General features: G+C 40.6%; 1 protein-coding gene across 3 annotated transcripts in view; it reads right to left on the minus strand.

Moving 5' to 3' along the window:
* DTNBP1 (dystrobrevin binding protein 1) overlaps window positions 1-12781 on the minus strand; it is a 122886-nt gene that overhangs the window by 55318 nt on the left and 54787 nt on the right. For all 3 annotated transcript variants that reach the window (XM_021696943.2, XM_044917344.1, XM_044917345.1), the window contains one exon: window positions 5177-5199. In XM_021696943.2, coding sequence (XP_021552618.2) covers window positions 5177-5199 — 23 coding nt within the window. The remainder of the gene's footprint in view (window positions 1-5176; window positions 5200-12781) is intronic.

Raw genomic sequence — 12781 nt, forward strand, 5'->3', positions numbered from 1 at the left:
ACCATACATCATACATCCAGATTTATAGCATGCTAAGGCTGCCAAGCCAGAAGTATCTACAGTTCACATCCAAGAGTCATCCAAACACGTGAGACCCCCAGTGGCGTCAGAACTCTTGATACAGATAACCTCTACATTTTATGACTTCTATTTTTACTCAAATTTTGCGATCGTCATCACGGGAAACTGTTCCACCGCTAAGATTTCAAACTTCCATCTTTGATCCCAAGATCTACCTCAACCATTGCCATGCTCTCCATCTTTATGGTGCACACCATCCCCAGTGCCTCATAGCTTGCTTATTTTCCTGGTCTAGTCAGGCCTCTCCCTGCTAGCCTGAATTCCATGGCCAGGCATTTTAACCATGCTCTCACTGGCTTCCAAGATTACCACACTGCTGATCCACTATATGCGTCCTCCCAATTCCCAGCATATTTGCTTCAGTTTTTATTTCTATTTCTGGGCCTAGCCCTGCAAAATTCAGACCATCTTACTCTAAATGGATTCTCAAAAAATTGTTTCTTCCCTCCATGTCAGCTTTTCCCCATATTACCAGGCATCTTTCCTTCTCTAAGGTTTCAGGGAAAGAGATGTCCCTGGATCCTTTCCAAGGATAATTCATCTGGATATCACTGCCTTCCAGCTTCTCCAGGATCTTACTCAACTCCTTAATATCCTCAATTTCACCCTCTCCCTTGACCTTAACCCTGATTCTCTCATGTTACTTTTTCATTTCTTTCCATTCATTCTTGAAAGAATACTGAGTTCACATCACCTTTGTATGCTAACTTCTCATAACACTTCTCATTTTCTGATTTGCAATCTGGATTCTCCCTTTACAAATAGCTCTTTCCGATGACCAATTACCAATTTGACAATCTGTCCACTGTCGAATCCAATGGGATTTCCCCATTCTGCATTACTTATATCACTGTTAACCACTTCTCCTTTAAACTTCCTCCTCTCTGTCCTTCCTTATCACTAAATTGTCTTGGTCTTCCATTTCTCTAAGCACTCCAGCCCTATGTCCTTCTTTGGCTTCACTTTCCATAGCTGAACCATAACTGTGATCACACCGTATCAGGCTGGCCTTAGCTGCTTTTGCCCACATCCTCTCATGATGATCCACTCACTGTGATAGTGGTTAACTCCTAAATCCTGGCATATCTTCACACTGTCACCTTTCTTTTTTTTTTTTTAAAGACTTTATTTATTTATTCATGAGAGACAGAGAGAGAGAGAAGCAGAGGGAGAAGCAGGCTCCCAAGGAGCAGGGAGCCCGATGCGGGGCTCGATCCCAGGACCCCGGGATCATGACCTGAGCCGAAGGCAGATGCTTAACCATCTGAGCCACCCAGGCGCCCCATACACTGTCACCTTTCTGACATGGCTGGGTAATTTTATATTAAAGAGATTACAATGGACATCCTCTTATAGCACACAACTGGATCCCATGTTGGTCATTTAATTTTTTTTAAAGATTTATTTATTTATTTTAGAGAAAAAGAGAGCACAAGTGGGAGGGACAGAAGGAAAGGGAGAGAGAATCTCAAGCAGACTCCACATTGAGCATGGAGCCCAACACGGGGCTCGATCTCACAACCCTGAGATCATGACTTGAGGCGAAATGAAGAGTAGGGAAGCACCACTGCACCACTCAGGAGCCCCGGTAATTTAATTTTTAAAAAAGCAGTTAATATAGGAATCCATTAAAAACACATGTACAAACACTTTAATATAAAATATAACCATACTTCAATTCGTGAATTTTTTGAGCATAGATCCACTGATTGAAAATTCTTGCATAAGCTACCATACTACCGTGAATAAAATTTCCAGTCTATTTTAAAAAGCAGAGCAGGAATTTAAGATGTTTGAAACTATCCATGTATGGAACCTTTCAGGATTTTTATTATTTTTTCCCAATTCTTTTCTAATTCTGAATTTTACCTTTTGCAGCAATTTTAAAATCTATTTACCTATTTTACCTATACCAAGTCTTCCAAAGCTGTCAACTTAGTTTTCTTACAAACAGTTCTCCTTAACACTGAGGTTTCATCATTTTCTCTGATATTTAATTGAACTGCAGATTATAATAACAAGTATAAATGAGTTGGAGAGCAAACAACTCACCCTGGGTGAGCATTCAATGCAAGTAGTGGAAATAAAAGTAGTTGGGTGTACTGGGGAGTACCTATCAGCCTTGAGTATTCAGCATGCTCTGGGTATCAGTCGGTACATCTTATGGAGAACGATGGTTAATTTGGTGAGGCGCTTAAGTGAAGATAGAATGAGTCTGCATAGAAAGCCATGTTAAATTAGGAATGATGGAGGCACGAGCAATATCCAATCCAGTGGCGCAATATTTCTAGACTTATACTTTAAAAATCTTACGAGTGATTTTTTAGATTTATACATGGAATGACAATCTTTTTTTTTTTTTAAAGATTTTATTTACTCATTTGAGACACAGACATAGAGAGAGAGAGAGCATGAGCAGGGAGAGAGGCAGAGGGAGAAGCAGGCTCCCCGCTGAGCCAGGAGCCCGATGTGGGGCTCGATCCCAGGACCCTGGGATCACGACCTGAGCCGAAGGCAGACGCTTAACGGACTGAGCCACCCAGGCGCCCCAAGAATGACAATCTATTTTTAAAATTAAAATGGAAAAATGATAAATAATGCCTAATGAACAGACAGGTCTATTCATGGCCAATTTCCTATGTCCTTAAGCACTGTGAAAACCTTATTTACTCTACACATGCTTACAGTAATGGAATTCCTTCCCCACTGAAAATAAAAATTAAAGATTTCTGAAATCCTACCCTCCTTTTTCTATTGTTTAATATTCAAGGGACTATCATTTAAAAGTTTTTTAAAAATGCAATATTCGGGGGAGGGGCGCCTGGGTGGCTGGTTGAGCATCTCACTCTTGATTTCAGCTCAGATCATGATCTCAGGGTTGTGAGATGGAGCCCCGTGTCGGGCTCTGCACTGAGCGGGGAGCCTGCTTAAGATTCTCTCCCTCTGTCCCTCCCCCCCACCCCCACCCGGCTCTCTCTCTCTAAACAAACAAAAAACAAAGAAATATTCAGGGAACAGAGAAAACCTTCCTGCTAATATTTTAAAAAACGAACAATAAATAGCCAGTCTCAATAATATTGTAGAGCCGTGCTACAAGACGGCACCTGGGAATGTACTAACATCCGTGGGGTACAGAGGAAGAATCCGGAACGGGGATGATACTGATCTGTACCACTATCTTTGAGGGTTACTAATTTTGTTTTTGTTCCCCAAAGTTAGCCTTTTACCAACTTAGAAAAAAAAGCTTCCAAATACAACTACAAGAGTTGAATAAAACAATTAGACAAAGTAACATCTTTTGCTTTCCTGTAACCTATATCGGAAAACCAAAGACAACATTCAAACAATAAGAAACTGTTAAAATTTGTATGATTTTTCTCCTTTCTTTTTTCCTCCTTCCTTGGTGAATGTCTTGAAAGAACAGTTACATTTCTCTTTTACTCATGCTTTTGAAATATTAGCAAAACCCTCAGGAGGAAAGAATTTTCAATGAATATTGGTACTAAAAATTTTTGATATGATGAAATAATCAATTTACAGTTTGTTCAAACATAAGAGCTTTACTTGGCTTATGGGTGGGTGGGATGCGCCGTTACATGCCATACCATAATTAGGCACACGTGTATAAATGAGATATGTCAGCATTAATTGAATTATTCTCTTGAGTAATATGTAACACTACCTAAACTTTTTACAAATGGCTGGCCTCTTCTTTTACTGTGAATACTGTCATACCAAAAAAAACCGGGGGGGGAAAGGCTCCAGTACTGAGATGAAGTGAAGTTGACATTTTGCATCATCTGTGTCCCTGCCTGTCTTTCAGTATTAACTTGATTGCTTTTTTCCTTCTCCTAATGTTATATAAGAAGATGCTAGCCTACAAAAAGAAAGAATGAGAGGGAAAAGAACATTTTATGAGGATTTCAAATCTTATTTTCAACCACGGATGGAAAATAACGTACATGAGTCCTGGTGCACAAACTGATTAGGAATAATGATAACCATGAGAACACATTCTATCACATGATCACTTAACATTACCCTCAGCAAACTAGCCACAAACTCAATCATTGTACTGTAACTGTACTCAGGTAAACAGATCTTCCAGCCAAAACAAGTCTGTTCAATTAGAGTCACAGCAGGAACAGTCTTTATACCTTTTATCTTGAAGGTTAGTCATTTTCCCAAAACACCTAAACAGACCATACACAATTCAACTGTAAATGATAAACGGGACAATCTTTACTCATTCAGTAAATCTTAGTCAATACTAACTTCTATGTGAAATACAATAAGCATAATACTAGTTTAATGTGTACTATAAAAGGCAATAATTCAAAGCCTTCCTAGTTACTGGGATGAGTCTGTCGGAGAACACTGACTTCTCTGAGTAATTGCTTATCAGCAATTGAAAAACAGTGTGCTGGAAGGGTTCGGAGCTGCTGGAGAGTTTGTGGTTTTCTCTATTTTGCACTAGTGCTCTTCCTTGACCAGCAAGGGTCAACACGACCTGGAGTTATTTTTCCAGTGCCCCACCTTCAAAAGGTCCCTAAAATGAAAAGGCAATGCGGGGTGCTTTTGGTATCTCAGAATACAGTTCACAGAGCGTCTCATTTTACAGGTGGAGAAACCAAGCCTGAATAAAATAAGGCAAGAGACTTATCCAAAGTTACAAGACAATGGCAGGGCAGGACCCAGCACCAAACACCTTTTGGAAGTTCAGGTGACTGATGGATCGATCGCATCTCTTTCTTTATCACCATGCCCTCTCCACATGGCCCAGACTGTGCACACGAGAAACCAGAATCTTCTCAAACTAGGATTCACAACAACCTCAAAGTTAGGACTATGCCATCCTAACATATTACTTGCAACGGTCATCAGCAGAAACTTTCACTTAGTATATGTGTTATAGCTCAAAGGATATCAAAACCAGTTGTGATTAAATAAAACTTACAAAAACAGGATTAAGTAAACTTTTTTTTTTGATGTAAACTGATTTAAAGAAAAAGGAATGAGTTCATCACCAAGACAGAACATCTGACATCAATTAATTCTCATTTACTTTAAAGTGAAGAATTAAACACAAAATTACCTTTGAAGGTTTCGAGTTCCTTCCTGTAGAAAAAAAAAATTGTAAATTTTATTTATTTGAAGTATAAGTACATAGTGTTATATTAGTTTCAGGTGTGCAACATAAATGATTCAACAATTCTACACATTGCTCAGTGCTCACCACAGTAAGTGTTGTCACCAACTGTCACCAAACATTAATACAATATTATTGACTATATTCCCTAAGCTGTACTTTCCATCTCTGTGACTTACTTATAACTAGAAATCTGTACCTCTTCATCCTCTTTACCTATTTCCCTCATTCCTCTACTCCCCTCCCCTCTGGCGACCACCAGTTTGTTGTTCTCTGTATTTAAGAGTCTGGGGTTTTTTTATCTGTTAAGAAAATGTAAATTTTAAAATAATCTATTCTTACTGGAAACTGCTCTTATATTATAATAAAAAGGCATATACTTTAAAAGCCCAGAGTAGTGTTTCTGGATGTTCCCACATGCTTTACTGAAATTACCAATACAATTAGTCTAAAGTAACTGAAATTACCAATACAATTTTTCAGTTTTTCTGCTATTACTTTACTAATGGCTTAAAAAAATTCTACCAGAATTTAAACAATTAAAACAATAAAAAAAAAAATTTTACTTATTTATTTATTTTTAAAGATTTTTATTTATTTATTTGACAGAGAGAGACACAGTGAAAGAGGGAACACAAGCAGGGGGAGTGGGAGAGGGAGAAGCAGGCTTCCCATGGAGCAGGGAGTCTGATGTGGGATTCGATCCCAGGACCCTGGGATCATGACCTGAGCCGAAGGAAGACGCTTAACAACTGAGCCACCCAGGCGCCCCACAAAAAGCATTTCAATACCAGTTATGAATCATCTCATACATATAAGAATCAATTTATAAAAGCACTTAACAATTGGCTCAATATTAAATAACAGATTTTTGAGATCTTTGGTTAATAATCATCCAGAGTAAGAACAGTTATCTCCCCTTTTAAGTGAAAGAGGAAAGCACATATCAAAGGACTGGGGTCCACAGCTCATCCTGACACAAAAGGGCCAAGCCTCCAGGACATGCTCTGGTTTGTCATTTTGTCAGTGTCAATTAAGGATCCTGAGACACCAAGTTTCCTGGGGAAATGTACAGCAGCAGAAAATAGATGAACAATCATAAGACAAAACATTTTTGACAAAAAAGTAAGTTGTTTTCAGGTTTTCTTTCCTAATTTTTTAACTAGATTTTCCCTCTTTATCGGTACTGATAAGAAGTACTATTGAGGAGGTGAGTTTATTTAGTTAAAGCTTGTTATCCCACTCAGAATAGGAGACATTTATCTCTTACTTGCACTCTAGGTTTTTCTAAACATCAAGGGCTGTTTTGAATTCGCAAGTCAGTTTTCCACACCACTAATTACAATACCCCTCATGTTCCAAAATAGTTGACTGCAATCAACAGCTGGTGGGGGACGGGCAATGAGCCTGCTGGGAGGCCAAGCATGGATTACTCCTGTCACAGCCAAGGAAAGGCTCTGAAATCAGACGGTCACCTCACTCCTTTTTTCCAAAACACCGACTCCTCCTAACAGCGCTCCAGCAACATAGTTCGTTAACTGAGACAAAGAATGTTATTTTCAATCCCATCTTAAAAAAAAAAAAAAATAATGCAACTGTTTCCTTTCAGCCAGCAGTGCCACTTCATTCTTGAAAGATTAATTAGGTACAAGTTAAACGTGCCTAAAACTTACTTTATCCTCCAATAATGGGATGAAACTGAAAATACCTGAGAGGCAACATGGATTGTCAGAGAACATCTTGCAAAGACACCTTCGAAGTGCTTCTCACTGATGCCCTCCCAGGAGCAATTCCCCAAGCCCCTTGAGAGGTGGAAGGGATGACAGAGCCCTCAGTTCCATATTCTAATGAGTAATTCTTTTCTGATTAGGAGCTTTAGAACATGCTGGCTTTCTGTCTTTTAGAATGTGTAACACTGAGCAAAATTCCCAAAAGGCATCTTCTGTTTTAAAAAGCTGGAACTCAAGAGTAACAATCTCAGAGACGTTTCCCCCTACTCCTACCCCCAAATCCCCAAATCCCAACAACTAAAAGCCAGACAAATCATCTATTTCCTTGATGGGTAGCTGCCCAATGGAGGAAAGCTGCCTCTCATTAGGAGGTGGGTGCTCACCTCTCAACCTTTGGGCTGCCCCGTCACCTCAACGGGAAGGTGTTGCCCGGGAAATGGGGAGAAGCCTAGCAGCGCCCTGTGTCAGTGTCCTCTATTTACGGAATATCATGACCCACACTGTTAGTAAAATCTCCAAGAAACTTCCTTCCAGACAGGAAATCATTCCCGTACCCACTGCCTAAAAAGGAACACTGGCTGAGGTAGCGAAGGGAAGGATAACCATGGTGTAAAGGAAAAATCAGTGTCAGGGAACTTTGAAAGGACTGATACAGTAAAGCAGCGGCACTGAAAGCCTTGAAATTTCCTGGTTTTTAGGGCAGACCTCACATTTATTAGGGATCATAAGCATCTGGAGGTACAGGCGACAGAAGAGAAGAGAGGGACAGGCTTGCCAAGCAGACGTGACAGTGAGACTGAAGGCACGAAGGTCAGATGATGCAGGTTATAGATTTAGGCAAGAGCAAACACTTGAGAACAATGGGCTGAATGAAGAGAAACATGTGGGAGACAAGGTTAAAAAGGTAGAGGGTTCTGAGTGCCAGGCTAAAAGGATCTGGTTTTATTTTTAGCAGACTAGCAGGAGCAAAGCTGTGCTTTAGGAAGAGCATTCTAGCTGTGATGGATAGATCTACCGACAAGGGGGAGAATAAAAGCAGGGAGTACTCAGGAAACTACAGAGGAGTTTGAAGAAGAGCTAATTAGTGCCTGGGAAGAGCAACTTAAGTGGCAAGGGCGATGAACAGGAGGGGTCTGGTTTGCAAAATGCTATGGAGAAGACTCAACAGTCCCGGCAACTGCTCCCATGGGGATAAGCGGAGGAAGGAGAGGAGGACATTCACCGTGGAGGTTCCGGTCTGCACCGCTGGAGGAACGTGAGTCTATTAATAATGGAACACTTGGGAAGAGGAACAGTGTGGGAGTTCAGTTCGGAATTTGATGAAATAATCTGGTGATGCTGAAAGACACCATGCCCACCCCGCTAAGGCAGCTACTCAAAAATGTAGCTCCTACAGATTTCTCCCTGACTTCCCAGTCTTGGGCGGATTCCAACTTGGCTTCCAGACCCCACCCCTGCAGAGTCAAGGTCACCAACCTTGTTGTTGCCAAATGCAATGATCACTTCTCACTTTTCATCTGAATCCCTCAGCAGCATTTGACCCAACTGGCAATCCCTTGAGAAAGTTCCCTCTAGTTTTTCCTGCTTTCTTGGATTCTTTTGCTAGCCCCTCCACCTCTCCCAGACCACAGCACTGGATTGCTCGTGGCAAGACTGGTTTTGGGCTCTCTCTCTCTCTCTCTCCTTCACTCACATTCTCTCACAAGGCAATTTCACCTAGCTATGTAGCCTTAAATATCAACTATACGTGGACTTCTGGACTTATATTTCCTAACTTGATCTCTTCTCTGAGCTCCAGGCTCCCATGCAACTGCGTGTTTGAGATCTCCACTCCAGCGGAGCAGGCTTCTCAAACAGCACGTGCGAGACAGCCTACTCTTCTCCAGGCTCCTGAGTATCATTAACGGCATCACCAACTTCCTCAAGTACGCTTTATCCGTTCCTTCATTCTTCACATCCAATGCATCAAGAAACCCTGTCACTTCTATCTCAAAACAGACCGTGAATTCATCCATTTCTCTCCATCACTGTTATCAACCTTGTACCCATTTTCTTATACCGACTGTAATTTTTGCTGTGTTCAATCATTCATTCAACAAAAATTTATGAGCCTTAGACATTAGGAATAGTGCTAGGTTTGGAATATGCATGTCTCATAACCTCAAGGGACTCCAGTGAGAGAGACAATTAGAAATTGATCTTACAGATGGGTGCTCTGGTAACGACAGGCTGAGGCTTCTCGAGGAATAAAGAGGGAGCAACGCGTACACCTTGGTTTGTAGCAAAGGCTTTCTGGAGGAGCAAGGATGGGCCTGAGTTTTGCAGAATGATGGGTAACGCTTACTGAGGACACGGCAGATATTTTACTCTTACCCATTATGTCACTCTCTCAGTTAACCAAATGAAAGGCATAGGTTAAGCAGGTGTTTTAAGTTCTGGTCACTCTCCAAACTCTATTAGAAATGGAAATGACAATGATCAGTGTGGAACAGTTTTCAAGTTCACCTTTGACACCCAATAGGCGATCTCCCCTTATCTAAACTCCTATAGTGCTTAACTCTTATTGGTGTTATAAAACTTCATGTGATGCAGTTATTTCTGTACAGACATCATCTCTACAATTATGGGCTTGGCGTGCAGAAGTCCTGTCTCACCCACTGTGACCATCCACGTGCAGAGTCGGACCCAACTGACACTCAGAAAATCAAGGAATGACTAAGATCTGCTTCTTCAAGGAAGCCCTTGCTGCAACTATAGAGAAATTTTTTTAAAAGATTTTATTTATTTTTGAGAGACAGAGAGAGAGAGAGAGCACGAGCAGTGGGGAGGGGCAGAGGGAGAAGCAGGGAGCCCGACGCGGGGCTCGATCCCAGGATCATGACCTGAGCCAAAGGCAGACGCCCACTGACTGAGCCACCCAGGCGCCCTGAGAATTTTATTCTTTATAAAAAAAGTGTGATCACAAAGTATCTCATGTGTTTGCCACTTTCATTTCCAAAAATTTGAGTCTCTTATTTTTCATAGTTTAATAGTATTTTCAAAGCTCAAATAAGTAGAAAGAACTGAAATACTCTCTCTTAGGTTTTACCATATTTTAAAATGTACTCGGTTCAGCAAATGCCTTTACAAAATTCAGCATAATGAACCCTGAAACTAAAACATTCAACAAATAACACCAGACTCAAAATCTAATAATATTTCCAAAGGGTGAAAGTGCTATTTAATCATTTTCTCTACAGGGGTTGAGTTACAAGGGCAGAATAAAAAGAACAAAAAATCATACTAATAAATAGTCTGTGGAATATTCCAGGAAATGTATTAAATCTGTACATGTATGGAAATCAACTAAATCAGACTCACAGATGCAAACTTACAGATTGGAACCACTGGATAAATATCTCCATAAATACAATCATCTCACAGATGGAGGCACACTCTAAATACTAAATGGCTTCCCCAAGGACAAATCCATGACAGAAAGCTAACACAAGGATTCTGTGTGGCAAGCTACCACACTCAAAAAGCCAACTGCAGCATCAACTCAAACATTTTTCTTCACGTCTGAAAATATTTAGGGGAATTTTTTTTTTTTTAAGAATTACCAGCAGTACTTTTTGGTTAGAACAGACTTGAAGGGCGTCCCTTTGTTACGGCTGATGGACAGAATCTATCACCATGACTAACTGTTCACAGGAAAGATCTCACAACACCTCTTTCAAAATGGCCCACCTACCACTCATCATCAAGTCTGTTGTTCCCTGCATCCTACAGTCATGAAAATGTGTATCCTTACAGGCTTGGTGGGTTTGGGGTTGATAGGGCAGAAGGTGGGTGGGGGGAGGGGGGAGGGGAAAGAGAGCTGGCCTTCTAGCTTGAGGTGAATTTTCTCAAAACCATCTGTATCTTCGAAATCCCTGTTGTTATTTATTTCTTACATAGATCCTGCCCAGGGGATATGTTGCAGAACAAGACATTTTTAACATTATCTGTAAAATGAAACCTCTTAAAAAGCAGCTAGTTCATTGTAAAAACTGCATTAAGTCCTTATTTATCATGCTATTAACATAGATCCATATATTTATCCACTTTGGGAAAGCACAGCCTAAAAAATAATGAAATGAGAGGATCCTAGAATACTGGCATTTAAGATTGGAAAGAGTCTGAACGATATGGTAACAAAGATTTGGAATTAAAAAAAAAATGCCCCCCCCCCCCCCCAAGATAATGAAGGTCTAGATCAGATGGTTGGTGGCAGCATTAAGTTATGTATGGATTAAATTCCCCCCAAACCTGCAAGATTACTTTCCTTGGCCTGTTTTCCATGCAAATCTCTTTAGTTGGAGGGAGACGCACGTGGTTGAAGGAAGCAGGATAAAGAAGGATGACATAGGAACAAGGGATATTTACTGAGCTCTTACTATATAACACATATACAACGAAGAAAGCGGAGCTTGAGGATCAAAGGCTACACAGTTAATAAGAGAGAGGACTGGGAATAAAATCTGTGCCTCTCGGACTCCAAGCGTGTGTGATCTGTGGCACCCAGAGTGTAGTTCAAGGGCACACAGCCTCCGTAAATGCAAGTTGTGACCGACCTAAGATATTTCAGCCCCACCGGAAAGTACCTAAGTAAAGTAAACCACCAAGTCTACTGGATACGAGTCGTGTATATAAAAGTCAGAGATACCCCAAATTCTGGGGCAATATCTGGGTCCACTCAGCTCTATGAAAGCACATTGCTTTTTAGGAAACTGATGAAACTAAAATTGAATGCCATCATCACTGATGTGAACTAAAGGGAAAACCCAGCATGCCCTTGAAGATATCGAGTGAGTTTCAAAAAATGTTAAACACCTTTCTTCTCACTGATGTACTGAGAAGTGTTCAGTGACTAACCCATGGTAACTAATTTTTAAATTATCAAATAAATGAAAGAATTCTAATACCTTTGTATTACTGATTTTTTTTTTAATTCAAAATTTTTAATTGGCCATCCAATTTCCTAAAAAAACCCAGTCTACCACTCAGTTATTACCAAGGCTGTGGTCTGTTGTTTCTCGGCATCATCTAACCACGCAACACTGCCTGAAACCGTATGTCCCCACAGGCATGGGGAGCGTGTGGCTGATGGGGCAGAAGGTAGATTAAAGGAAAAAAATCATGCATCCCACATCCAGACATGTTCGTGATCCAGTGGTACCACTACAGAAAAATTTTGCTTGCTCATTTTTATAATTGGCAGTCATGAGAGCTGAAGTGATCAAAGCTCTGAGAGAAGCAAGATGGTTTTCATACTCCTCAGCATCCAGTCCCAGAGGGTGGACAGCTTTGTGTGGAGCTGATATAACATAAAGGGTATGAAGAGACAATTTTAAGTCCAAGAGACACTGGTCCCGGTGTAGCCTTGCCACTTCCTGGCTCTGCCAACTCCTGGGAAATTATTTAATCTCCCCTAGTCTGATTTTCCTTGCTGGTAAAAAGGAGAGTACGTCTCCTGAGACAGTCCTTATGAGAATTCTCTGAGTTAATTTAGACTACAGTTTTTAAGCACAGTACCTGGCACACAGTAAATGCTAAATAAATATTACTGTTACCTAACTAACACAATCATCATAACTGAGTTTTTATCTTGAAGATGGTGAGAAGTCTTAATCATATCTGTATTTTAGAAAAAAAAAAAATGACAGTAATATAAATGGTCCGAGGGACACGATTATAGACAGGGAGACTAATGGAGGAAGCTGTCACTATGACTGAGGCTGCACAGATGTGAGCTGGAAAGGATCAGTGAAGACAGAAAGGCAAGAACAGATTCATGAAA

The sequence above is a fragment of the Neomonachus schauinslandi genome, chromosome 8, assembly GCF_002201575.2.
Source record: "Neomonachus schauinslandi chromosome 8, ASM220157v2, whole genome shotgun sequence".
NCBI classification, from domain to species: Eukaryota; Metazoa; Chordata; class Mammalia; order Carnivora; family Phocidae; genus Neomonachus; species Neomonachus schauinslandi.